The sequence below is a fragment of the Leptopilina boulardi genome, unplaced genomic scaffold (genome assembly GCF_019393585.1).
Source record: "Leptopilina boulardi isolate dan_hultmark-lab unplaced genomic scaffold, ZJU_Lbou_2.1 LbouV2_51, whole genome shotgun sequence".
Lineage (NCBI taxonomy): Eukaryota > Metazoa > Arthropoda > Insecta > Hymenoptera > Figitidae > Leptopilina > Leptopilina boulardi.
This window is the reverse complement of record NW_026137996.1, coordinates 1,151,690-1,175,218: the sequence shown is the minus strand read 5'-3', so window position 1 is coordinate 1,175,218 and position 23,529 is coordinate 1,151,690. Positions and strand designations below refer to the sequence as shown.

Below are 23,529 nucleotides of genomic sequence, written 5' to 3'. Positions count from 1 at the left end.
CCAGTAGCGGAAACTACTGAAAAGATAAAAAATATAAAAAAAAAACTAATCTATTACTCTTTTTCTTATTATAATAATTCTATACATATATACAATTGTAAAAAAAAAGTGAAAGGATTTAAAATGACAAGAAGCTGAGATTACATTTTGAAAATCTGTTTTCTCTCTCGCCACAATTCACTCAGTGACAGAGTTTACCGAGCTTGAATAAACCAGGTGTAATGGTACCGAATTTTCACATCAGAGAGTTGGAGATTAAACGAATACTCGAGAGCCCTGGGGGAAGTCCTCTGAAGAAGGAGACGTCGCGCACGGATAAAAATCGAGGGAACTTTTTGAATTTTCCTGTTTCTGTAAAAAAAAAAATAAAAAAAAAAAAACAACAACACGAAAAAAAAGAAGGATATAAGGGGGGGGAGTTTGGGTTCTGTGAAGGATACGGGGGAGGAGGCGGAAAACGTCAGGTTGTGGCGGGCTATTGAGTCGTTAGAGAGCCATCGAGGAGAGACTTTGGTCGTCGTCGTCGTCGTGTGAGTAAAAGTGAGATTACCGGTGGCGTGCGAGCGAGCGAGAAAGGGGATTCCCCTTTGATCTTGCCGCCGCACGCGATCTCACACATGCACGCTACTGGGTTGGATACGTGTGAATCCCCCCACGGACTCACAAATACACGCCACAATTTAATGCACGCTCGCCCTGTATAATAAACACTGTGCGCAACTCCGCGCTAAGTCGCCTATAATTTCTCGCGGAAAATTATATGTTAATGCGTCCTAATGGCGTTGTTCGTTAACGGTACTGTGCAAGGGGTAAAGAAAGAAAAAAAAAAGAAGAAGAAGACGCACCAACTTTCGAAAATGACCACAATCTTATGTTTCCTCCCACTTGCAAACTTCTTCGTCTGTGGGTTTGCATTATATGCATAAATATGAATTCGAAAAATATTGTCAACCTTCTGATATAATTCAGGGTTATTAAACCGTCTAGACTGTCTGTCTCTGAATTTATAAATACTGAGAAAAACTTTTCTTTCTGATAATTTTTTTGCATTAACAGTTATAAACATTTCGTCAAAAAATTGAACGAGCGATATTACACTCTAAATCTGAATTAGTGAAATTTTTACTGGTATATTCCCAAAATGCGACTGTTCAGAAAGATTGAATTCACTTGGTCGAAATTGGCTAAACATTCGACTATATTGCGCGGTGTGAAACTTATTTACATTTAGATGTGTCGTTTTTCGTAGGAACATAGAAAATTAAAAGGCATTAAAATAAGAAGCGTTGCAACTTATTTTAATGCCTTTTAATTTTCTGTAAAAGTTTTTAATCCAACTGAATATATAGACGCATGATTTTCACTGTTCCTGAACAGTTTTTAGTTTATAATTTCGACAAAAAAGAATTTAGAAGAAAAAGAGAAAGTCCTTTGACTTTTTTCCGACTGAGAACTGTCAAAAGCGTTCTCAATTTTTATAATCGTTTCTAATGATGCAGTATATACACATGGATTAGTTAACACAGCTGAATTTCAGAAAGTTGCTCTCGCGATGGCATCGGTTGCGCCGCGAGGAGTTCATTCAATCGCCGTCAAGATTTCGATCAAGAAAATAAGAGAGAGATGAGAAAGAGAGAGCGACAGGTAAGTCATTAAAAAAAGACTTCTGTCGTGGAGAGCCGGTAGAAAGAGATGAAAAGAGGTGAGTGCGCTGGCATACGAGTTTAGTAAAGACGAAGAAGAAGAAGAAGAAGCAAAAGTAGGCGGAGGGGAGAGAGAGTGAGAGAGAGAGAGGTGGAGAATCGAGCCGAGGACACCAACTGAACTTCAAAGGACTCTTTGATGGTTTCCGCTGCTGCTGCCATTGCGAGATCTTGATAAGCCAACGTTATATGTCGGTAGTATACTATCTTGTGCGGCGTGCGGTATCATATTGTATGCCCAAACCAGTTTTCGTTCGAGACCGTGGCGTAATTAAATACGTCAGCTTCGCCAAGCCGTAAACCCTGAGCGAGAGTGTAGTTACAGTGCCCCTTCAGTTACCATAATCGCGGAAAACTTCTGACTTTTCCTCCTCACAAATTCTTCTAATCTAGAACACACTATTTCTCATGAGACATCACGACTTTCAGATATAAGTTATATCTAAAACTCCGAAAAAGGAAACTACAATCCTTGACTTGAATGACGTTGTCTAGGATCGCATAATTGCGCTGACAGACTTTCGAATTTGTTTTCTAAAAACGTCTAATTTATTAATTAAAAAAACAAAAATGGTTCAATTTCGCTCCGACCAAATAACCTTTGCTATATATATATATACCAGATTGGAAAATCGAATAGTCAATGTTGGCTTGACACAATCGGAGCATTGTCCTCAAATCTGTTTCCATGTTCCTATATGCGAGCAGACACTAATTATTCGAGAACGATGCAAATTGCCCACAAACTATATTGCAGACGTGACCTCTAATTTGAAGCCGCTTCGAATAAGCGGTCATAAAGGATTCTCCGTGACGAAGGGATAAATCTTTAAATATTTTTCTAAATTCCTTTTTTTTTCTTACATTTTCTGTATATATAATAAAATACAAAATTAGATATTATACAAAATTATATAAAAAAAAAAAAAAATCTTTTATAAATTCGAAACGGAATCTTAATTTGAAGAAAATTTGACACAGTAGTGTGACTCAACATTATCGGCAAGAGATCATAGAAGTTTTATAAAAAGGACGAATAAAAGTATATCGAATAAATATATATATATATGAATTGCATGCGGAAAAAGAAAAATAGTACACGCATATTCGATGCGAAACATTGCTACGACAGCTGGAGAGGTGGTCAGCACCTTCCTTTCATCCTTACCGCCTTTCTGATTCACTTCACGCGTATTTACACGACTGCCGTGGGGGTTGGGGTGTCAGAGAAAACGGGGGAGAATCGAAGTAGCAACTGTCTGAAGAGAGCACACCAGGTTTGCAGCCTATGAGAGTTATGCTTATACCAATATTATAGGGAGGCGGGCAGCTGACGGAAAACATTAGAAGGAAATAGCCGAAACAGACCCTATGGGAATATTTATCTTTTTTTTTTTTTTTTTTTTTTTTTTTAATAAGGACTACACTAAAGAATCGAAATTGCCTTTTAAAGAACAAAATTTTTAACTAAAGGGATCAGTTCCAAAAATTTACAGAAATTAGTATCATTTTATGGGTATAAAATTTTTATGATGAGATTCGATGAGAAAATGATGGAAATTCCAAGAGTTGCAGTTCAAAAATTAAACAAAAATGGGTCAGATTGAGGTCAAAAAAGGACGGAATATAAAATAGGATGAGGGAATGACATCAATCCTTCGACGGCAGTTACTTGACGATAGTACACTCATGATTGTTTGATCGGCCTCCTGGGTAAAGAGGGTTGCCATCAGCTAGGTCGACAAAGCCAGAAGGACGAAGTGGAGTCAGAGGAATCGTCAAAGAATAAAGATCGGTTGAGTAAAAACGCGACACGAGGTGCGGCACCTTTGACGTTCTCTCTCTCTCTCTTTCTCACTCTTTGTTTGTAGCACGTGTGTCAAAATCTTTCTCTGTTCTCTTCTCCTCACGCATACGCACAACATCAATTAAGAGAGTCAGATCTGCCCTTTTACTCTTTTCCCTGGACAAACATATACTCTTTATCTTTCTCTCATTCTGTTCTCTTAGATCTCGCGCGCAAATTCTCTTCATCTCTGTTTCTTCTTTATTTACTTCTTTTTCAATCTCTTTCTTTTCAGTATCTGACTCTTTTCTCTTTCACACTTGCCATTTTCCCTTTTCTCTCTGTAGGATCTTTTTAGCATCTTTTTCATACACGCACTTTGTTCAATCTACATGTCAATGTACAGCTTCTTTAGAAACAGAAAAATTTCTACTACAAAACAAATACTAGAATTTATTAACTCTTTGAAGAATAGTATATAAGTTTTATAAATATAACTGTAGCAATTTGAAATGAATTAAAAGTCCCTTTCATAAATAAACATTATTCTTCTGTATATATATATGAAATTAAGTGATTATCATAGTATTTGAAATTTACCGCCGACGACAGTTGGTGAACGTATAGCAAAAGAGTTTAATTTGTGATAATGAGCGATTTTCCCACAAAGCGGTTTTTTTTTCTCAACTTCCGGAATGGAATAACAGCTTGCTACTATTTGAGGGGGATAAATCCAATAATTGCATTCTTTTGATTGAAAGAAAAGCGAGATTCCGTTTTAGAGAACTTAAAGTGAGGAAGGCGAAGGTCGGATTTCGATAGGGTAAAAGGGTATATAAAAAAAAGAGAAGAAGAAGAAGAAGAAGAAACGAGGAACCAGTCGACAGCCCAGCGCCGTCAAGTGGCACTTTAATCTTTGAGGAGGAGAGAGGAGGGGGTGGAAGATCCGGACTTCAAAGTTACCTGCAACTTCAACCATCTGGTTGATAAATGTTTCAGCGGCGGTAAAAGCGAAATCTCATCCTCCTTATCCTTTTCGCGATGAAGCAGAAATCACCGATAAATGTTCACCGTTTGATTTTTTTTTATCCTTCACCTTTTCGCCGACAGTAGCTTGTTTTTATCTTCCACCAAGAGAGAAAAAGAGAGACTCTTAAACATTTGCATAACTGCTTTAAAAGAAAGAAAAAAAAAGAGCAGCAAAAAGAATTTATTTTTATTTCTTATCGCTCTAATTGACCAGATAGAAATTTAACTTATGGAATAAAAGCCTTTTAAAAATGATGAAAAAGAAAAATAAAAAACACATTAGTGAAACCTTTTTTTTTTTTTTTGCTCGACACCTGCCGGCAAAAGATGAAGAAAAGACCTTTTCGGCAAATTGTACGGACTACTCTGTTTACAAAGGAAATAAGTCACGCTAATCACTTCTTCTTAATACTCATCATCAAAAGGATTTCGAAACTTTCGAATTTTTTTAGTTTTTCATATATCCAAGAGTTTGCTTTTATTCTGCTTTTTTAACATCTTTCATGAACCCAGACAGTCTACCAAAACAATTGGAAAACGGATTAGAGCAGATTTTATGGGGATCAGACTCGAATGAATAAACTACCCTGGAACCTTCAACCCCAGCGACCTTATAAATGAAAGTAATTCTATTTTTTACACAACGCAGTTTGATATAAATAATCTGTAAACTAAACTTAGTTTGATTATAGTTTATACCAAAAACTGCACTAAAATAAAAGATTGTGAATTTCGAATTGCTGCTAATTTTAAATATCTTCTTCTAAACAGAAACGATTATAAAACCTAGTATAAGTACGTGTCGAACAATTGTTCCTCAATTGCAATAAATTGAGGCAATATGGTGATGGCTGATGAAGGAGAAAGAGGAAAAGAGAAAGAGAGGGTTACAAAGGAAGACGAGGGCCTCGAGAGGTTGTAAAGGGTAGAAATCCATAGAGTGCACTTAACAGTTTACAGGCACTTAGCCAGGCGCACTTCGAATTCGCTTGGATTAGTGAAAGGGGGAGATATATATGACCGGGCGGCTTGGGTGATATGTGCAATGCGTTATAGGAATCAAAGCAAACATACACGGGAGCATAAGAGGTGACTGGTGTTTACTAGCGGGCTAGAAAGGGGGCATCCATCCGTCGCAAACAATAGAGACAATTATTGTGTGCAGGACCTATGGAAATAATGGATCAAACGACAAGGCCATTTTGGTATGTTACTCGTTGTCGTTTCGTCTGTGTCTCACCATAATCGTCCTCTGTCGTCTGCCACAGTAAACCACCACCACCAATCGTATTTATACGTGCAGGGGAAAATTGTCAGAAGTTCCGTCTATATACAATTCGGCAAACTTCAAAGCGTATCATATACTCTATTGTAGGCCCCTATCTTCCTATATTTTGTGTCGACGTTAATCGATTTTCGTGTGTTTTTCTTTCTCTCTATCTTTTTTTTATTATAGCTCTCTCGTATATATATATATATAACCTCTCATCTGCTCTATATATATTTTGCTTTCGAATTAGGCCTCAGACTTTAATTTATAGTACACCGAAATTACTGTTATGGTATAAATTAGAATCCAATCTGTTCTTGATTAATGGCTCTTTGTCGCAGTAATCGTACGTTGGCTCTCTGAATCCCGTGGTTTTGATGTGGTATATAAACGCTGTCACTCATTCACTCGACGTCTGTTATCAAAATTGAAAACAATACAAATTCCACATATATGTCGCTGGCCGATAGAAAAATCAGACCGTTAGTTAAAATTTTCTAATTCGCTATTCGATAATTTTGCAGTTGCATTTTTTGTACCCCTGACGTCCACTTAGGGACTAAAGAGATGCAGCTTCATCATTTATTAATAAAATTGTTGTTTCTACAATTTTTATATCAGTCCTGGATAAAACCATTCTTTTCTAAAACTGTGTTTTGTACACGTCTAATTTGGTACACGTTACTTTTGAAATCAAGTTATGACACCAAGAAAAATTATTAAAGTCTAAAGGTCCGCGATCAACAGTTGGTACAGCTAAAGAGATTGAATCGTGCTAATGTTCAAGACTGGAAATGTAGCTTCTAAAAATGTGATCATCTTCTCGGCTGCGAATTTTTATTAAAACAGACATTCTGTATCTCTTTTAGACGTTTTCCAGCTCATAGCGAGCAAATTAATTCTTGCTGCTCATTATTTGTCAATGATTTCCTGATGTATAATAATTGATAATGAACATTTTTGAAGAATAGAATTTTGTATCTTTAAATTTGCTATCGTCTACTGGCCGGCTATTATAGAAAATTAATTAGGCTATTAGCTAAAAGACGGATTTTTCTATCGGCCTACGATAATTGTGTGAATTTTTCAAGGACAGGATTTCAAGAGCAGAGAAAAAGAGATTTGTGATCAAGGAAGAGTGGCGTCAATTTGGATTATTCCACTAGAATGAAAACAATGATTTCCGCTTTACAAAGAGTCACATAGTGCCTATAATTCAGGGAGTGGTTCGACTCTCTCATCACCCTTCGAGAGAGAAAGAGAGAGAGAGAAAGAATGAAACCGCGCGTGGAACATGTGATTTTCTCACTGTCCTTACCGCACGCATCCCAACCGAGGGATTCCCCAATGGAGTTGAGAGAGAGTAAGCCCGGAGGGAGGTAGATATAGGTGGGGTGGCTTGATGGTTGGGTTCTTGTCCTGTTTGATACCACGTGCTCGGCACGATCAAAGAGTCGAGAGAGAGAGATAGAGACCATACCCCGCGACCTTTCATTTCGATGTCAAAGACTTATCACGCCCATCGCCCTTGTTTTAAACGACCCTATAACAGATAATTAATCACAATTTTCAGACTAATAAATTACACCAAAAAAAAACCAATAAAATTAATTTCTTCTGTTTCAGATTATAATAGTCGAACTACGCTTTCTTGAAAATTTAATACAACTCGGATCAATTAGAAAAAGGATATTGCGGTGAGTGAAACAATTAAAATATTCATTTTTTAAGGGAAAGTGAGAATGGAAATGAAGAGAGATTGGAGTTTATATGCATGGATGAATTTGAAGTGTGAAGATCATTGACAACTAGTAGGGAATGATGGGGTATAAAGAGGAAAGGACTTTTAAGCTTCACGGCGGGCACACGAGACACGGAGATGGTGTCTCTCTCTCTTTCTCTCTTGTGCAAAGTGGACCAATACAAGGGGGTGAAGCAAAGGGTAAGAGGCAACCTCGATCCCGTTTGATACCACGTGCTCTCTACGGCACACGGTTAAAGCGCGCGGGTATATATTCTCCCCCTACTTCCTTTCATTTCGATATCAAAAGGCTGCTGCGCTCCCGGGGTTGCTAAAGCGTTGCTTCTCGACTTTGCAAGTTCCCGCCCTTCACTTCTACTCTTTCTCACTATCTTCCTGTCTTTGTTACACGATCCGTGAACTCTCCTTTTACTTTGTATCGGCGCGAATTAAATTTCATACCATACTCTTAAACTTATGGCTTTCAATTTAAAAAAACCAATCCCTTCAATCTTTAATATATCCCTGATCAGTGATTTTAGAAATCAAAGTTCTGATTGGAATAATTTTTTAGTTTTGCTATAAAGAGTTTGCTCGTTATGATTATATTTGTATAGAATGAGTTTATTGCGACAGGTATATATTGATCGTTTCTTTATAATGATATGAATTCTTAAATTGATTTAATCATTCATGCTGGTTTGAATCGATGCACTTAAGTACTATATGGATACAATCGAGAACATTCAGACACGAAGAAACCTCATTGAGTACAACTATTATTCTTTTGTTGAAAGTCGCCTACAACAGAAAGAGAGAACCCTTATCTGAATATTCACCGATTCTTTTGTATCGCGCGCAGTCTTCATAGCAATCTTTCCTTATATATATATATATATATATATATATATATATATATACGTCTAGACAAAACGTAATAAGAAAAAAAAAATACTTTTTCAAAACCACATCATTATCATTTTAGAAAATTAATATCTATCATTCTGTAAAGTGCTTTGATCTTCTTGTACCTAAGCTATTTGAGTAATGAATTAATGCATGAAGCGCCGAGTTGTTTATGTATCAGATAATCCAAAGCTGACATTAAAAGAGAGGCTCCTACTCTACTACTCACGAAATGATGATTTTGACGCGTCAATATTCTCTAAATTGGTAAAACAAACATTATAGGAAAAATAGGAATTCATAAAATCGAAGTTGTATTGATCCTTTGATGATGTGGGCTTTAGAATTCAATTAATGTAAGAGAAAATTTTCCGAATTATAAAAACAAGATACTTTGGAGTGATAAAATTGTTATTGCTTTTGCAGTGTGGAAAATTGCTGCTAGTGACGCTTTTCCCGTTTTCTCTTTTAAATCACATGCACAACGATTACAGAGTAGTATACGCCTGAAGTTTATGATCAGTAGTAGTCTTGACTTTTTTTTTTTTGCCATACAGCGTTACTGACCGAGCGCAAAAACACTGTGAGAGCAACACAAAGCCAACATCGACCAATGCCGCGTCGGGAGCATAAGGCAAGGATAATGGTATTAAGGCTTAAAGAGACCTTAACCTAACCGTTAGTTTATTGGCGTGAAGGAGTCGCAGAGCGTGTCTACATCAAAGCTGCCGCTTCCGAGTCTCTCTTTCTCTCTCATTCTCCTTTCCCCTCTCACACCTAGAACCATCCTATTGACGGTCCCGTCGTCCTCGTCATCGTCGTCGCTACCACCTCCAATCCCCAATGTACATTGACTATACGGACCTCTTATTGCTTTCACCTCAATTCTCTTCACTCACGATCTTTCCTTCATACTTCGTCCTACGATCTATAGACATCTATTAATATTCCCTCTCTTTCCTCCCCTAAAATTTTGCATCGTGTCAGATTATAGATTCCCCTATTTGACAATAATCTCCTTTTATCAGACCGAAAGTACGTGCCTCCAACAAAATGATTCATGTTTCTTGAGGGTAACAAGATAAGCGTAAAATTTCATTAAATCGAACCCCTTTCTGATGTTAGGTTATATAGCTGAATTTTAGCAACAAAAGAAAAATATGAAATTAATGTAAATAACATTATTATACTCTGATTAATCCATCTTTCATTTGCAATTTCGCGAGTTTATTAAATTTAAATTTAATTTAGTCTAATTAGGCCCAACGTTCAACTAAATCTATGTTTCAAAGCACAGATGAATATTTCAATCTGAGGATGTAAATTTCATCATTGATTGATCAATCACATTCTTACTAATAATGATTTATTGATAAATCAAATTTCTCTCATTATACTATAATTAATTCCTGAATCAAATAAGCTTTACTCTATAAAATTTAGCGAAAATTTTAATTCTAAATCAGTAATCCTAATGAATTAATATATTTTTTTTTTTCATTAATTTAAAGTGTAGGAAAAATTTTTTGAAGATGAATATTCTTAAAAAACTCTAAAATAAATTATCATCTGAACGTTTAATTTTCAAAAATATTTAATGGACCTTGAACGAAATATTTTTTTCAATCTATAAATTATTAAAAATTACTGATGTCAATGTAAAATAAAACAATTATTAAATTAATATATATTTTTTTTTAGATATTTTAAAACAAAAATTCTGTAATAAAATTCCTACTTAAAGAAGTTGTAAAAAAAAATTTTCATTTGAACGTTTTAAACTCATAATATTTAAGTTGAGGAAAAAAAAAATAAATTGTTTCATTTTAACATTCAGAATAATTTTCGGCACATTAATTTTGTAAAGAAACTTTATCAAACGGTTTTTTAAAAAAAATATATATATTTTCTTAATTAATTTAAGAGAGAAACTTAGGGAAAAAAAATTTTCGAGACACACTCTTTGGCCCTACTCGTGACCTGAATTTTGTGGAGATAGGGTTAACTTGTATATATCGATTTGCCACCTAAAAATAAAAACCGTTGCCTGAAACGAGAACTACGATAAAGAATAATACAAAGCCAAAAAAAAAAGTAATGATTTTCTAAATTTTGATTAACAAAATTTATTTAATTAAATCGAATTCTTTACTTTACTGAATTTTTATTTATAGTTTAATTCAATTTTTTATTTCACTGAATCTCGATTTATCTTAATTTTTAGAATACAACGAATTATCATTTGAAATATTCAAATAATGAATAAAATGCGTAAAAAAATAAAATGAAGTTTATCAAAAAAAAAAAAATCTACAATTTTCAACTTTATAACGAATTTTTTCTGACATTTATTGACTTTGATGTTATATAAAAAAAATATTTTAATGATTAAAATTTGTCGTTGATTTATCCACACGGGGATTTTTTTTTTTACCCGGTAATGTCAGGGAGTTTAAACTTGAAACTAAGCGAAACGTGACGTTATTGGGGTTACACTTATAACTTTAATACGCATATATATATACATGAGGGTTGAGTAAAAAGTATTATATATGAAGAGTATATATGAACAAGTCTGCGTATCCATAACCTTTTAATTTTTTATGCTTTTAAAGAAAACTGACGACGGGAACGCTAATTGAAATCCATGCTTGTGCACCCATTAACTATATTTATATATCAATGTGAGATTACGCGTTAGAGCAGAAATGTTATTGAAAATGCGTATTACCTTTGATCAAATGCCGTGCGAGACTTTTTATGTTACACGTGTTTTATAAATTACACACATATACGAGAGTATAGTAAACGCATATATCACTCTTCAAAATTTCGTAGTTTTTTTTTTTTAAAAAGGTATTTTTTAATTATATATTAATTTTATCAATAAGATTTAAGATCTTTTGAAATTTTGTTTTATAACAATTTTGTTAAATGAAAATTCAGTGAAATAAAAAATATTTAAATACGAATTTTAAAATAATATATTAGAAAAATATGAATACCTTTTATGAATTACGGACATTTGTCCAAGAGATGAATATTTGATTTAAATTTTCTATATTATACTATCATTTGATATATATATGTTTCTGAAGAATCATAAATGATTAAGGCTCCCATAATCCGCAATATACATAGTAATCTGATGAATCAATACTAATTTCTTCTTCAAAGAAGCGTTCATGTGCTGTTTGCAAATAATAGACATCAGTTTTCTACAAACGTGCAAATTTAGGGGAGTGACAGACACTATTGATTTAGTGAAATTTTCCCTTGAACGTATAATTAAACAATTCTGCATTCTATCCAAAAGTCTAATTATGTAACAATGCATAACAATAGTATCAATTTTGTTGAAAATTCCAAAGAGAATAATGAAGTATTGTTTCGCAACATTTCTGAAAACAAAGTAATTAATATTTAGTCATTATAAGTACAAAATTAATCTCCTATTTAATTAACAGACATTATATTTAATAAAAAAAAATCTCTTTCAAAATAGAATCAAAATAAGAAAATGGATTTAGAAATTTAAAATCCTAATTCAGAAATAATTTTCTATTAATTAAAAACTTTTTAAATATCCCTCATATTTAGAATTTTAGTATATAATTGAGAGTGAAAAATTAAATTAAAAAAAATAAATAACCCTCGGGAGAATTTCAGACTCATTTTAAATCTAGTTGCAGTAAAATAAATTCACTTTTAAAAGTGAACAAGTTTCTATGAGAAATAGAGAACCGTCGATGAAAAGAAGCCACGAAAGGTAGAAAAAACTAGCTCTCGAGATGAACGTATATATATATAGGTTCGAAAGAAATGAGTTTTACTGTGGAAGGCACGTACAACAGAAATGACTGCGATCGTTTGCTTCAACCATCGTCAGTACAATCAAAAAGAGAATTATAAGTTCTTCGACATCGTCAAGGAAGGAAAAGACACACGAGGGAGGAAAAAGAAGATCTCTATAATACAGAGACGCGTGAAATGTCTTCAAGCAGAAAGCCACAAGTCTGAGAGAGGGGGGGGGAGGGAAGATGGAAACATTTCTCCCCCGTGTAAACGACCCTTTTCGGGGAAGGGGGAGGAGAAAAAGGAAAATTCAACTCAATACACCTACATCCCTGAAAAATTTTTCTACTCAACAAAAATATAATATGAAAAATTGAATGTTTATTATTATTATGTGACTTACCTGCACGATGATCTCTCAAGGCACCGGTTTCCTCTTTCTTCGTGATGCGGCGTTTTTTTTTTTTTTTTTTTTTTTTTTTCTACGAGGGTCCGCCTTTCTCGTGGAGCAAAAGCTCAAAATAGAGGCCCATGCCCGAAGGTGTCAACTCTCACCGAGGCCACGCCGTTGGCACATCGCGATGCCCACTTTCTTGTCCCTTTAAATCCAAGCCGTTTAACAAGCACACACTTCACAAAAGAAAAAAACAATTCTCCAAATGGTAAATTCGTGAAAAACTTTGAAATAAACCCGTGAATTTTGACGCAATTCATACGTTTATTCATTAACACAAAACACCGTCCCCGTCGCCATCAACTCCTAGCCTCGCATACACAAACACACACACACAAATATTACACACAGTTGAGAAACTAGTCACGACGTTTGCGCCTTCTGGCGCTCATTTAACAAACTTTCGTTCAAAGCACAGCCAATCAACAAGCCGCATGCCCTGTGACATCAACACCCTCGAACTTTCAATCTTTAGAACCCTGCACTTATTAATTTTCCCCTAATTTTTCATTTTACACCTTTCTCTTTAAATTTTTTTCACAAAATTCACTTACAATTCTTTTTTTAACTTATCCAATTAATAAAAACTCATATTTTCATATATTAACACTCAATTTCATAAAAAAAAGAGAGCTAATAGTATTTAAATTTTTTTTTAAATTCCCGCCAAAATTGGTTTAAAATTAAAGGTTAACCACGTGATGAGTTGGAAATATTTGTTTTTTTTTTATTTACGTGAACATGGTGATTGTAATACAATGGAAATTATTTAATTAAAAAGGTATTAGATTTAATTAAAGAGTTTGAAATTAAATTAAAGGGATTTAATTAAAGATTTAATTAAAGAATTAACGATGCAAGAAAAAAAGAGATAAGCGTTTAAGTTTTGTCGCACACACCTTGTAAGAAAATAGAGAGTGAGAGGGAAAAAAAAAAAAAAAAAAGTTGTGAAAACCAATGATTATTGTCCAAGTACCATTGGGTACGAAGGCAGCACCTTGTTCCTACTTGTAGCAAATACCCGTTTCTTTGATCCTCGCATCTCTTTGATCTCGCGACACCCCCTCCCCGGACGTCCTCCGCAACCCCCAACCCTTCGCCGGCGTTTCACAAGTAACTCAACTTTTCCTCCCTCTCCTGGGCCACACAAAGTGCATGATGCCGTCTAACAAAACAATTTCAAAGTCTCTTCAATGTGTGCCTTGGAGCATTGTGTGTATTTGCCTCAAATAAAAAGCGAAGTCTATTGCCTTCGCGGCTTCATCGTCCTTTTTTCGTTTTCTTCTTTAACCCACCCCCCCCCCCCTTCCCCCGTATAAGGAGTAGAAAGTATCCTTGAAAACAGAGAAGAGACACTTTAACTGTTGTATGTATATATATATATATATTTTTTTTTTTCTTATATTTCTGGAGCTTCACTTCATTTCGCATTTCACCGAGACTTCTTTCTTCATGCAATCTTCTTTTTCATATTATTTATTTTATATTTCAATTTTAATGAATCTGAAAAAATCTTGATTTTTGGCTTAAAACAAAATTTATTTCTTTTTTTTGCAGCAAAAAAAAAAAAAAATTGAAGAAGAATCGTGTTTTGGTTTTTCAAGTGTGCAATTAGTGGAACGTTAGCTGAATTACGAAGACGAAGAAAGTTCTGGACATTGCGATGTCCAAGAAAGTTAAATTCGTTAACAAAAAGAGCTGGTCCCTTGCAATGAATGGCTTTACCCTCAAGAAAATTGCCCTTCGGGAAAAAAAAATTACTTCGATCTAATGTCTGCTGAATACCAATGAAAATAACGAAAATGGTAAATTTTTTTCTAATTTATTATTTAGATTATTTTAGTTTTAATTTTATTTCCTAAAAATCAAAAAAAAAAAAAAGTAGTTACAATACAGTCGAAAAACGAAAATTTCAATCATATTGCATTGTGAATTTATGTGCTGTCTACTTTAAAAAAAAAAAAAAATCGATTAATTCAAATTTAATTAATACAAATCAATTTATTTTATATAAATTTCCTACAGAATCATACAAAACTTTTTTTTTTTGTTCAATATTGCTGCTGAATAATACAAAAATTTTCAAAATTATCATTTTTTATTATATATAAATAAATTTAATAATTAAAATTAATTGAATTTAATACATCTTTATAAGAAAATTCATTAAAAAATTGAATTTTTTTTCTCAAAAAATAAAAATAAATTGATTTAATTATAAATAATTTATTTAAAATCACAATAGAATGTGACGATTATTTAAATTTCTTTTTTATATACATGGAAAGATAAAAAAAAAAAAAATACAGACATTTTGATCGCTCGACTGGAAAATAAAATTATCTATTAAACAAAAGTATATAGGCGCGTATGTCAGTTCGTTGTAAATGGCCCCTTTGCGAAAATCCAATAAATTATCCTTTGAAGTCAACATCAGATACTTATGCTTTGAACAGAGACCAAAAGTTAAATATAAAATAAAAAATTGAAAACTTCAATTTCACTCGAGTATAAATGTAAAATTTATTATCTATTGTGATTGTTAATATATAATCAGCAAAAAAAAAAAAAAAATGAGATTTGCAATTAATTTTTAATTATTTATTATAGTTAACTGATGTTTTTGAGATTATTTTAATTTTCCATTTCACCATAAGAAGTTAATGATTCAGAAGATAAGGGATGTTGTAGATAAAAACGAACCCTATAGTTTTATATACCCCATTTGATCAAGTACCATATAGAATAAATTTATCTCTCAAAATCAATATTTTTATTACCATAAATATTTTTATTTTAACATTAAAAAAAAAAAAGATTGAAATATAAATAATAATTATTAATTTTAATTACTTTGCTCCTAATAAATTAGAGAAAAAAAAATAAGGATAAGAAAGAATTTAAATAGTTACCAATTTACTTTTTATTTTACAAATATATATATATATATGTACATAAATAGGTAGAATCTTTTTAATTTCACAAAGGATATATCAATTCTCCGCAAATTATATTATTCACAATTTTATTCCATTCAATGGAGGGATAAAATTTTATCGTATCAGGAATACATTGTTTCCACGTTTTATTCCAAGAGGAAACAACCATTTTTGAAATTAATGTTATTGGTTCCTTGTTTGATTTTTTGTGCAAATTTATATTTATACTGCCTGTAATTTAAAAAAAAGTTGTTTACTATAATAATTAATTGTTAATTAGTTAAAAGTTAAAAATTAGTTTTTTTTTATAAACTTTTAAATAATAGAAATATTGAAAACTCACTGCTTACGCTATCAACACGAAAAATCCAATTAACAAAAGTATAAATTGGTATAACTTGTAGATAAAATTTTAGTCTTATTAATGTGCCTCCAAGTCCAATCATTATTAATCGTAGCTGAAAATATTAAAATGTCTGTATTGATATATTAATTTAAAATTAAATTTAATATAATTAAAAATTAAATTTATACAAACCGTTGTAAAAACAGAATAATAAACCCAAGTAGTTGGAATAAGAAAGAGAAGAATCGTAAAAAGTAAAGTTCCCAAAAAAAGTTGATCTGGTTGATATTCACATGAATCAACTCTTTCTCTAAGTGGATTTTTTTTCTTTCCCAAAAATAGACGAAACAATGATGTTAGACCTCTTAGTTGAATATTAAATAATCTGCAATTTTGTAATAAAACTTTATTTTTATTTGCGTTAAAAAAAATAAAATAATTTATAAAAATTTGATACCTTGCTGCATAAACATAAATGCAATATGAATGAAAGCTAAGAAGTGCTAAAAGATCGGCAATTATTGCAATTTGAAAAGTTAAACCCAAACGACCAAATAACAATACAACTTCAAAGGCAAAATCCATCACTGGTTTAGTAATAGTAAGAAATGTCCACCAAAGATGAATATGATATAAAAAAAATTTGCCCAGTACTTCATTAAAACAAGAATTTAATTTCAGTCCAGCTGGTGATCCCATTAACCAGTTAATCAATTGTTTCAATGTCACGACGACTTTCTGAAAAAGAAATAATATTATTTCTTGAATAATCAAGTAGTAAATATTTTTTAACGATAAATCGGAGTTACTAAAAAAAAAAAAAAAAAAAAATTTTAAATAAAAAGCTTATTTTAATTCCTCTTTAAAAACACTTACATCAGCATTAGTCAACATTACTGAAGACGGAGCAACATCCTCAATACTGATTAAAATAAATCTCAACATAAGAATTCCTAAAATCATATCAACGATCATTGCTAAAATATAATTCCCCGTTTTTATCGTAATTCGCTTCTTGTGAATAATTGAATTTAACATCCAATTAAAATTTTGCAACCAACCATTCCAATGTAAACCGAGTGTTGAGTATTTGAAAATTGGCAATAGAAATTTACTCACAGTACAAAGAAACAAAATTGGATAAAACAAAACAAGTGCAAAATTCGTTAATATAAATTCTCGTGTACAATCAATCATTGTTTTTTTTCTAATTTCATTTTGATTCTCTTTTTTCTTCAATAATTGTTGTAATTCAATAAAATGATCTTTCGTCGTTGAACTAACAAAAAGTTCTGATTTAATAAGTGATAATTGATCGTATATAATTATCATAACGTGACAAGTTATTGGAGAAATATTTGTACCGTTAATAAAAATATTTTTTAAACAATAATCATAATTCTGTTGATTATCATCACTTGCAGATTTGACGTACAAATTTATCCAATTTGAATATTTTTTATCGGACCATTCATTATTTACACAAGTTCCAAAATAATATCCTATTATTTCAGTTTTATTTTTTATTTGTAAACTCGTTTTTCTTCCAATTATGTAGAATTTCTTGACATCGTTTATCTCATCATAAACAATTTTGCCGATCATTTGTCCCGGTTTTTCTTTATACAATTGGCTTGGAATGAATATTAATAGTGTCTTCATGGTGAATTATTCTATTATAAAATTATGTGGAAAATTTTCTTATTTATAAAAACCTAACCTCTTTGATTGTTTTGATCTAATTTATTTTATTGTAGACTTAACGATATCACAAAGTTTTAAATAAAAATAATGCATTTTTTCACAAAATTCCATTTAGTAAACATCAGCAGTAATTTGTAAATAATATTTAAACAAATGTTTGAGATTTTTTTCACAATTTGCAGTTGTTTGTATTTGTTTACATATGTCAAATGTCAAAATTTCCGGAAAGACGTAGCGTACACAGCGCTATCTTTCGTATGAAATTTCAAACTAATCTTTCGTCATTTCCGGTATTTTTTAAAAGGAAACATTAAAAACATAAACAAAAGAAAATGTCAATTTAATAAGAGAGTGTTTTTTTTTTAAATAAAATTAATAAATAATAGAGTTTAGAGGAAATATTTTTCATACTATCAAAGAGGTTAAAATTTTCCAAAGGACGACCAACGTTTTTGGAAAAGTCAGTAGGTTACAATCATTTATTATGACATGACAGCAGGAACGCTCGCAGAGAATCACTAGAATGACTAAGCAAATTTATTTAGAAAGCGAAAGATCTAAAGGAAAACTGTGGATTCAGTTGTTTTCTCAAGTTGGAACTTGAGAGTTCTTGTAGTTTATTAAAATTATGAATGTTAAAAGACCTATAAATATGGTGAGTACTTTGAATTCTATGTCCACACATACTTCATTTCATTGTTTTGATTTTGATATTCCTCACTACTACACAAACCCAAAACATATTCTCTTTTATTAAAAACATAAATTCTTTCTGTTATTAAAAACTCTTTGCTTTTCTTCACAAGGCAAAAAAAAATTCCTTGTTATTGGAAATCTGAATTTCTAACCTCAAAATTCAAATATTTGAATGCAATGTTTCTAAATAATTTTTTTTTTATAATTTATAAAAAAAGAACATGATACCCTCGATATATGTATGGAAAATTTTCTTCAGTTGTTTTCATTTTTTATTTCCACATTGAAGAATCATTATTCATTTTTCTATATCATATCTCTTTCTAAGATTATATATTTATTCAGGATCCTCTTTCACCTGGTCCTTGTTTGGATATAAGTGACGATGAACTTGTTTCAATATCAGTTCGAGACTTGAATCGTCAATTAAAACTTCGTGGTTTATCACGTGAGGAAATTGTGCGTATGAAACAACGGCGACGTACATTAAAAAATCGAGGATATGCTGCAAGTTGTCGTATTAAACGAATTGAACAAAAGGACGAATTGGAAACGGAAAAAACTCAGGAATATCGTGATATGGAGACAATGCAAGACGATAACAATAGAATGCGAGAGGAAGTTGAATCATGGCATTCAAAATATTTAGCCTTAAAGAAATTTGCATTACATGAAAAAATTCACATTCCACCTGAATTGGAAACAATATAAATTTATTATTTTAAGGCAAGAGGTAGAAAATTATAGAAAACATATACAAAATAAGGGATATAAAATATTGTATTTACTTTTTTTTTTTTTTTTAAATAAGGATTTTAATTTTTAATCGTATTTTTAAGATTATATGTAATTTACAACCATTAAATGTTGTATATTTGGATAAAAACGTTAAATTATATTTACTACTTGATTAGCAAATATTTGCTTTTTTAAATTGTTCTTTTTAAACAAAAATGATCAATATATAAAATAGAAAAATGGATTTTTAACTGTAATATTTATTGCAAGATATTACGAACAAAAAAAGGAAATTTGAATAACATTTATAATTTTGTACAATATGTCAGCTATTTGCGTTTTCGTGATTTAAAAGAAATATCAATTGACTAACAACATGAACATTAATTGAATTACCCAAGAGTCTATATCGTTGTTTATTGGTAATACTATTTGGAAATGAAAAATCCTCTGGAAAACACATAAGTCTTGACACTTCTTTTGGTGTGAAATAACGTAATTTTAAATCAATTAACAATTTCAATTCCTCTAAAGGCACTTCTCGATAATTCTTTAGTTTTTGAAAATTCTCATTAATTATTTCATCTGAATAGGGACAAAAAATTGAACCAGTTCCCTCTACATAATGTCCATAAGCTTTAGTAAAACAACAAGATCCATGTGAATTATTATTTCTTATATCAAAAATTGAAGAATATTTTTGAAGTATTTTTTCTGAAATTAAATATTTTTCCTCAACAATTTCATCAACAATATGTCGTAATTTATAACAATTTGTTGAATTTAAACATCCATCTTTAATAGCTAATAATCTATGACGACTTTGAGGTAAAATTTTAAGAATATTATCGGGAAGACAATTAATAATTGATGAATCTTTAAAACAGAAATTAAGATCATTTCTTTTTGCTAAAAGATAATATCTTTGTCGTGAATTAGGAACGCCAAATTGACATGGACTTAGTAATAATTCTTTATAATTAAATTTCATTTCAAGGCACTTAACAAGTTCATTTCTCGTATTAGATGATTCAAATCCTTTGACATTCTCCACAATAATATACATTAATGTTTCAATTTGAGGTATTAATTTTAAAATATGTAACAATGATTCAGATCTTTTATCTAAACTATCTTTCTTTAGTCCCACTCTTGTAAATGGCTGACAAGGTGGACTCATGAGAATTGTATCAATATTAAATTTTCTTATTTCATTAATGTTCAATGATTGAATATTCCTGCTGATATTTTTTGTTGTCTTTTGAAAATTGTGCCTGTAAACTTCATTTGCGACGGTATTTACATCTATTGATACAATTACATCTCCTTCGACGTTACTTTCTGAAAAAAAATTTAATTATAATTTATAAAAAGATCTTATTAAAAATATAAAAACATATATTGTCAATATTTTAAAGTTTGGATTGACTTTTTTTAAATTTTTATTTAAACATTAAATTATTTTTTAGAAACTTATCAATTAATTTAAAAAACAAATTGAACTATATATTTAAAATTTAAATAATTATTGTTAATATAAGACTTTTTTAAGAATATTGTTTAAAATTAACATACCATTGAAAGCATAATGCATTCCTCCAATTCCGCTATAAAGTTCGAGTACTCTCATTGTTTTTGAAAATATATACTTTTTTAATTGAATAAATTTTTTATTCTGTACAATATATAAACATTATTCGTCTTTAAGGTTATGTTAGTGACGAAACAAAATAAAGATTGAGGACACGTGAACTTGAAACTGCTTAAGTCAAAATAAATACTAATTTAGAAAAAGTATATTTCAAAATAAATAAATAATTTTCAAATATAAATAAATTAAAATATAAATATAATTAATTAATAAAATAAAATAAAGAAAAATTAAAATTTTGGTATAATAAATGTATTTTCGGTATTGTACACATTTTTTTTTTCTTAAAATGAAGAACAAGCACAATATATATAAAAAGGCACAAAAATTGCAGTTTTTTATTTTTTTATCGGCATATTAAAATAATATTGACGAATTTATTCGTTTATTTACGAAAAATTAATTTTTTAAGCCCACAAAATTATCACACATCCTGTTGTAAAAAAAGATTAGGATAAAATCTCAATGATTCGATTGAATCATCTCGGCATGCTTTTCCATTTTTCTCTGTAACTAATAATCTCTCTCGTGCTAAGGTCACAGATATTCCATTAGATTGAGCTAATTCTTCAGCCGAAATAGATCCTCTATCTTTCAACTGAAAAAATAGAAAATGTTCTTTAGACTATTTTAAAATTAGTTTTTTTCTCTCCATTCGTTGAATTTTCGAATGTAAAAACAAGGAATAATGAAAAAAAAATGTATTTACTAATTCGGCAATAGATTCCACAACTGCTTCATCATCGAGAGATCGAATTTGAAGAACCATAACACCACTGTCAAAAATTCTTAACACGAGTGGTAAATCCAATGGACCAAGTTGTCGACTTGCATTCAATAAATCCTCAGGTGACAATAGTTCTAAACCTCTAGCTCGATTAACTCTACAGTAAACATCCGTTAATGTCATCATACCTCCAACTTCCTAAAATTATATTTTCTATTATAAATCCAAAAAAAAATCAATTTTCTTAGAAAAAACAAAAAAAAAATGCTTTACTTTAATAGGTTCTTCTAAAATATCCGCAAGTTGTCTTGCCAATTGTCTGAAATACTCATTACTACTTCTATAGGCATCTCTTGTTACAGGATCATCGATACCTAAGCTCATGAGGTATGATTTAAATCTCACAGTTTCATCTTCCGTGATATCGCCTTGACGTTCCTGAAATTTTTTCAGATTATGAACGACAATTATTTAATGCGCGATCATTGACAATCACCCTTATTTTTGTTGAGATGGTCTTCGATATGTTCACCATGTCCTTTGCCATTTCCATTAATTTCCTGAGATCTTGAAATGCCATAGAAATACTTTGATCCGTAGCTTTTTGTCTCTCCTGTAAATGTCTTTCAATTCCTATGATTCCAGTGCGAGTTTTTATTTCCGGTAAACGTTTCACACTACTAGAACCGCTCTGTTGCTGTAAATGAATTTAAAAAAAAAGAAAATTTACCACAAATTAACAAGATTTTTTCAGAAAAATTAAAATTATTACAGTTTCAACAATTGGTGGCATTAATTCCCAAGCTCGTCGAGTGAGAGCATCTGATAATTGAACAATGAAATTTGGATCAAGTCCCTCTTTAAATGATAATTTAATATAATTTTTTGCACTATCATCTAGTGGACCCTTTCCTTTCTCTGCAAAAAGATTTAATTCTTTTAATTATACTATGACAGAGACAATTTTGTCAAGGATAAAAAAAAATTTAATTTTACCCACCTGGTCCAGGTTCGGTGAGATGTAGAACAACTTTTTTACTTCTACTAAATGAAAAAGCACCAGGATTTTCCTCCTCAAGGAAAATAATATATTTTAACGATAATGTCAAACGGGAACCTTGATTGTCAACTTCATTGGGTCGGCCCCAAAATATTCTATAATTTGTCAAGACCAAATCACTGGTCACAAAGTGTGTCTATTAACGAAAATGAGAATATTAATAATTTTTTTTAATTAAATTATAATTCAACTTTAATAAATAATTTTTACCTTATTTTCACCATCATAAAGACTCACTCTTCTGTCAGTTCGTAAATGAACTTCATTTGGCAAAAATGTCAATATTGCAAATTCAAATCTATTCATATTGACTATTGAATTTGAAAAATGTATAACTTTATTTCTTAAAATATTTAAAAATCTAAATATTATAATTATTTACATATACATTATCACGAGCTACTTTTCTTATCGTTCCCATAAAACATATACACAGAAACATAACCTCAAAATTAAAAACACTTTGCCGTTACTAAATTTTTTCACTAGATATTTTTTTCAATAATAATAATAATTATTATTATTTAAACAATCTTTAATAAAATAGTAAATTCACTAATTTAATAAATTATAATAAACAGGGAGAATTACTTTGAAAATTTTGACATTTTCATGTAAGCAACAATAAATTATTGTTATTGGCTGACGATAATGATTGGTTGGAAATATTTCCAAGAGGGATTTTTAAAATAGAGAAAATACATTTTTTTGTGAATATATTCTTTTTTTAAGAAAATATTGTTTCAAATAATTTATAAGTATTTATTTTCATTTTATTTTATTTTTTACTTTTTAACATTGTTTTTGTCATTTTTTTATAGCAAAACCAATTTTAAAAATTTAAACAATTAATTTTTATTAACTTTAAAAAAAAATGAATTGTTTATAATAAAACAGAATAAAAATAACACATAATGACATAATAAATAAATTACCAATTTTCTTATAAATTTCTTGTATTTTTCCTATATTTTGGTAATATTT

General features: G+C 30.7%; 5 protein-coding genes and 1 long non-coding RNA gene across 11 annotated transcripts in view; 2 read left to right on the top strand and 4 right to left on the bottom strand.

The window, feature by feature from the left end:
* Positions 1-13,030, bottom strand: part of LOC127289860 (axin) — a 40,815-nt gene extending 27,785 nt beyond the window's left edge. For 2 of the 4 annotated variants that reach the window (XM_051318082.1, XM_051318087.1), the window contains exon 1: positions 12,634-13,030. The gene's annotated coding sequence lies outside the window, so the exon portion shown is untranslated. Of the gene's footprint in view, positions 1-144; positions 352-11,440; positions 11,837-12,633 lie in introns of all 4 variants that reach the window. The other 2 variants (XM_051318084.1, XM_051318085.1) reach the window with 2 other exon arrangements.
* LOC127289866 (uncharacterized) overlaps positions 1-14,553 on the top strand; it is a 33,437-nt gene extending 18,884 nt beyond the window's left edge. The window contains exons 2-3 of the long non-coding RNA XR_007844229.1: positions 7,415-7,485; positions 14,242-14,553. This is a non-coding gene — a long non-coding RNA (uncharacterized LOC127289866). The remainder of the gene's footprint in view (positions 1-7,414; positions 7,486-14,241) is intronic.
* Positions 9,995-23,171, bottom strand: LOC127289863 (vacuolar protein-sorting-associated protein 36). 2 transcript variants are annotated; one of them, XM_051318092.1, is made up of 8 exons: positions 22,756-23,171; positions 22,486-22,681; positions 22,258-22,403; positions 21,982-22,182; positions 21,759-21,923; positions 21,468-21,683; positions 21,187-21,356; positions 9,995-10,004 (listed from the first exon to the last, which is right to left on the bottom strand). In XM_051318092.1, exons 1-8 carry the CDS (start codon positions 22,849-22,851, stop codon positions 10,001-10,003), a joined length of 1,194 nt encoding a protein of 397 aa, XP_051174049.1. In that variant the 5' UTR covers positions 22,852-23,171; the 3' UTR covers positions 9,995-10,000. The 2 variants fall into 2 exon arrangements, with proteins under 2 accessions (XP_051174049.1, XP_051174048.1); XM_051318091.1 differs by lacking the exon at positions 9,995-10,004 and having other exon boundaries at positions 20,989-21,356; positions 22,756-23,170.
* Positions 15,590-17,875, bottom strand: LOC127289862 (phosphatidylinositol N-acetylglucosaminyltransferase subunit Q). Of its 2 annotated transcripts, none has more exons than XM_051318088.1 (5): positions 16,846-17,874; positions 16,427-16,707; positions 16,162-16,354; positions 15,967-16,081; positions 15,590-15,854 (listed from the first exon to the last, which is right to left on the bottom strand). In XM_051318088.1, the coding sequence occupies exons 1-5, from the start codon at positions 17,629-17,631 to the stop codon at positions 15,664-15,666; spliced, it is 1,566 nt and encodes a 521-aa protein (XP_051174045.1). In that variant the 5' UTR covers positions 17,632-17,874; the 3' UTR covers positions 15,590-15,663. The 2 variants fall into 2 exon arrangements, with proteins under 2 accessions (XP_051174045.1, XP_051174046.1); XM_051318089.1 differs by having other exon boundaries at positions 15,737-15,854; positions 15,974-16,081; positions 16,846-17,875.
* LOC127289865 (transcription factor MafK) lies at positions 18,163-19,287 on the top strand. The gene is made up of 2 exons (XM_051318094.1): positions 18,163-18,328; positions 18,715-19,287. The coding sequence occupies exons 1-2, from the start codon at positions 18,302-18,304 to the stop codon at positions 19,078-19,080; spliced, it is 393 nt and encodes a 130-aa protein (XP_051174051.1). The 5' UTR covers positions 18,163-18,301; the 3' UTR covers positions 19,081-19,287.
* Positions 19,348-20,849, bottom strand: LOC127289864 (tRNA (cytosine(38)-C(5))-methyltransferase). Its single transcript, XM_051318093.1, has 2 exons — positions 20,683-20,849; positions 19,348-20,448 (listed from the first exon to the last, which is right to left on the bottom strand). The coding sequence occupies exons 1-2, from the start codon at positions 20,735-20,737 to the stop codon at positions 19,433-19,435; spliced, it is 1,071 nt and encodes a 356-aa protein (XP_051174050.1). The 5' UTR covers positions 20,738-20,849; the 3' UTR covers positions 19,348-19,432.
* Positions 23,172-23,529: the final 358 nt, after the last annotated feature.

Bases quoted from the DNA above. Each gene is read 5' to 3' on its own strand.
- LOC127289862 (XM_051318088.1), bottom strand. From the start codon at position 17,631: ATGAAGACACTATTAATATTCATTCCAAGCCAATTGTATAAAGAAAAA. The intron at 16,355-16,426 runs GTATCAAATTTT...ACAAAATTGCAG, and splicing joins ATTTATGTTTATGCAGCAAG to ATTATTTAATATTCAACTAA. The intron at 16,082-16,161 runs GTTTGTATAAAT...TAATATTTTCAG, and splicing joins ATTATTCTGTTTTTACAACG to CTACGATTAATAATGATTGG.
- LOC127289865 (XM_051318094.1), top strand. From the start codon at position 18,302: ATGAATGTTAAAAGACCTATAAATATG. The intron at 18,329-18,714 runs GTGAGTACTTTG...ATATTTATTCAG, and splicing joins TTAAAAGACCTATAAATATG to GATCCTCTTTCACCTGGTCC.
- LOC127289864 (XM_051318093.1), bottom strand. From the start codon at position 20,737: ATGAGAGTACTCGAACTTTATAGCGGAATTGGAGGAATGCATTATGCT. The intron at 20,449-20,682 runs GTATGTTAATTT...ATTTTTTTTCAG, and splicing joins AATGCATTATGCTTTCAATG to AAAGTAACGTCGAAGGAGAT.
- LOC127289863 (XM_051318092.1), bottom strand. From the start codon at position 22,851: ATGAATAGATTTGAATTTGCAATATTGACATTTTTGCCAAATGAAGTT. The intron at 22,682-22,755 runs GTAAAAATTATT...TTTCGTTAATAG, and splicing joins TTTATGATGGTGAAAATAAG to ACACACTTTGTGACCAGTGA. The intron at 21,357-21,467 runs GTAAATACATTT...CTATTTTTTCAG, and splicing joins TGGAATCTATTGCCGAATTA to TTGAAAGATAGAGGATCTAT.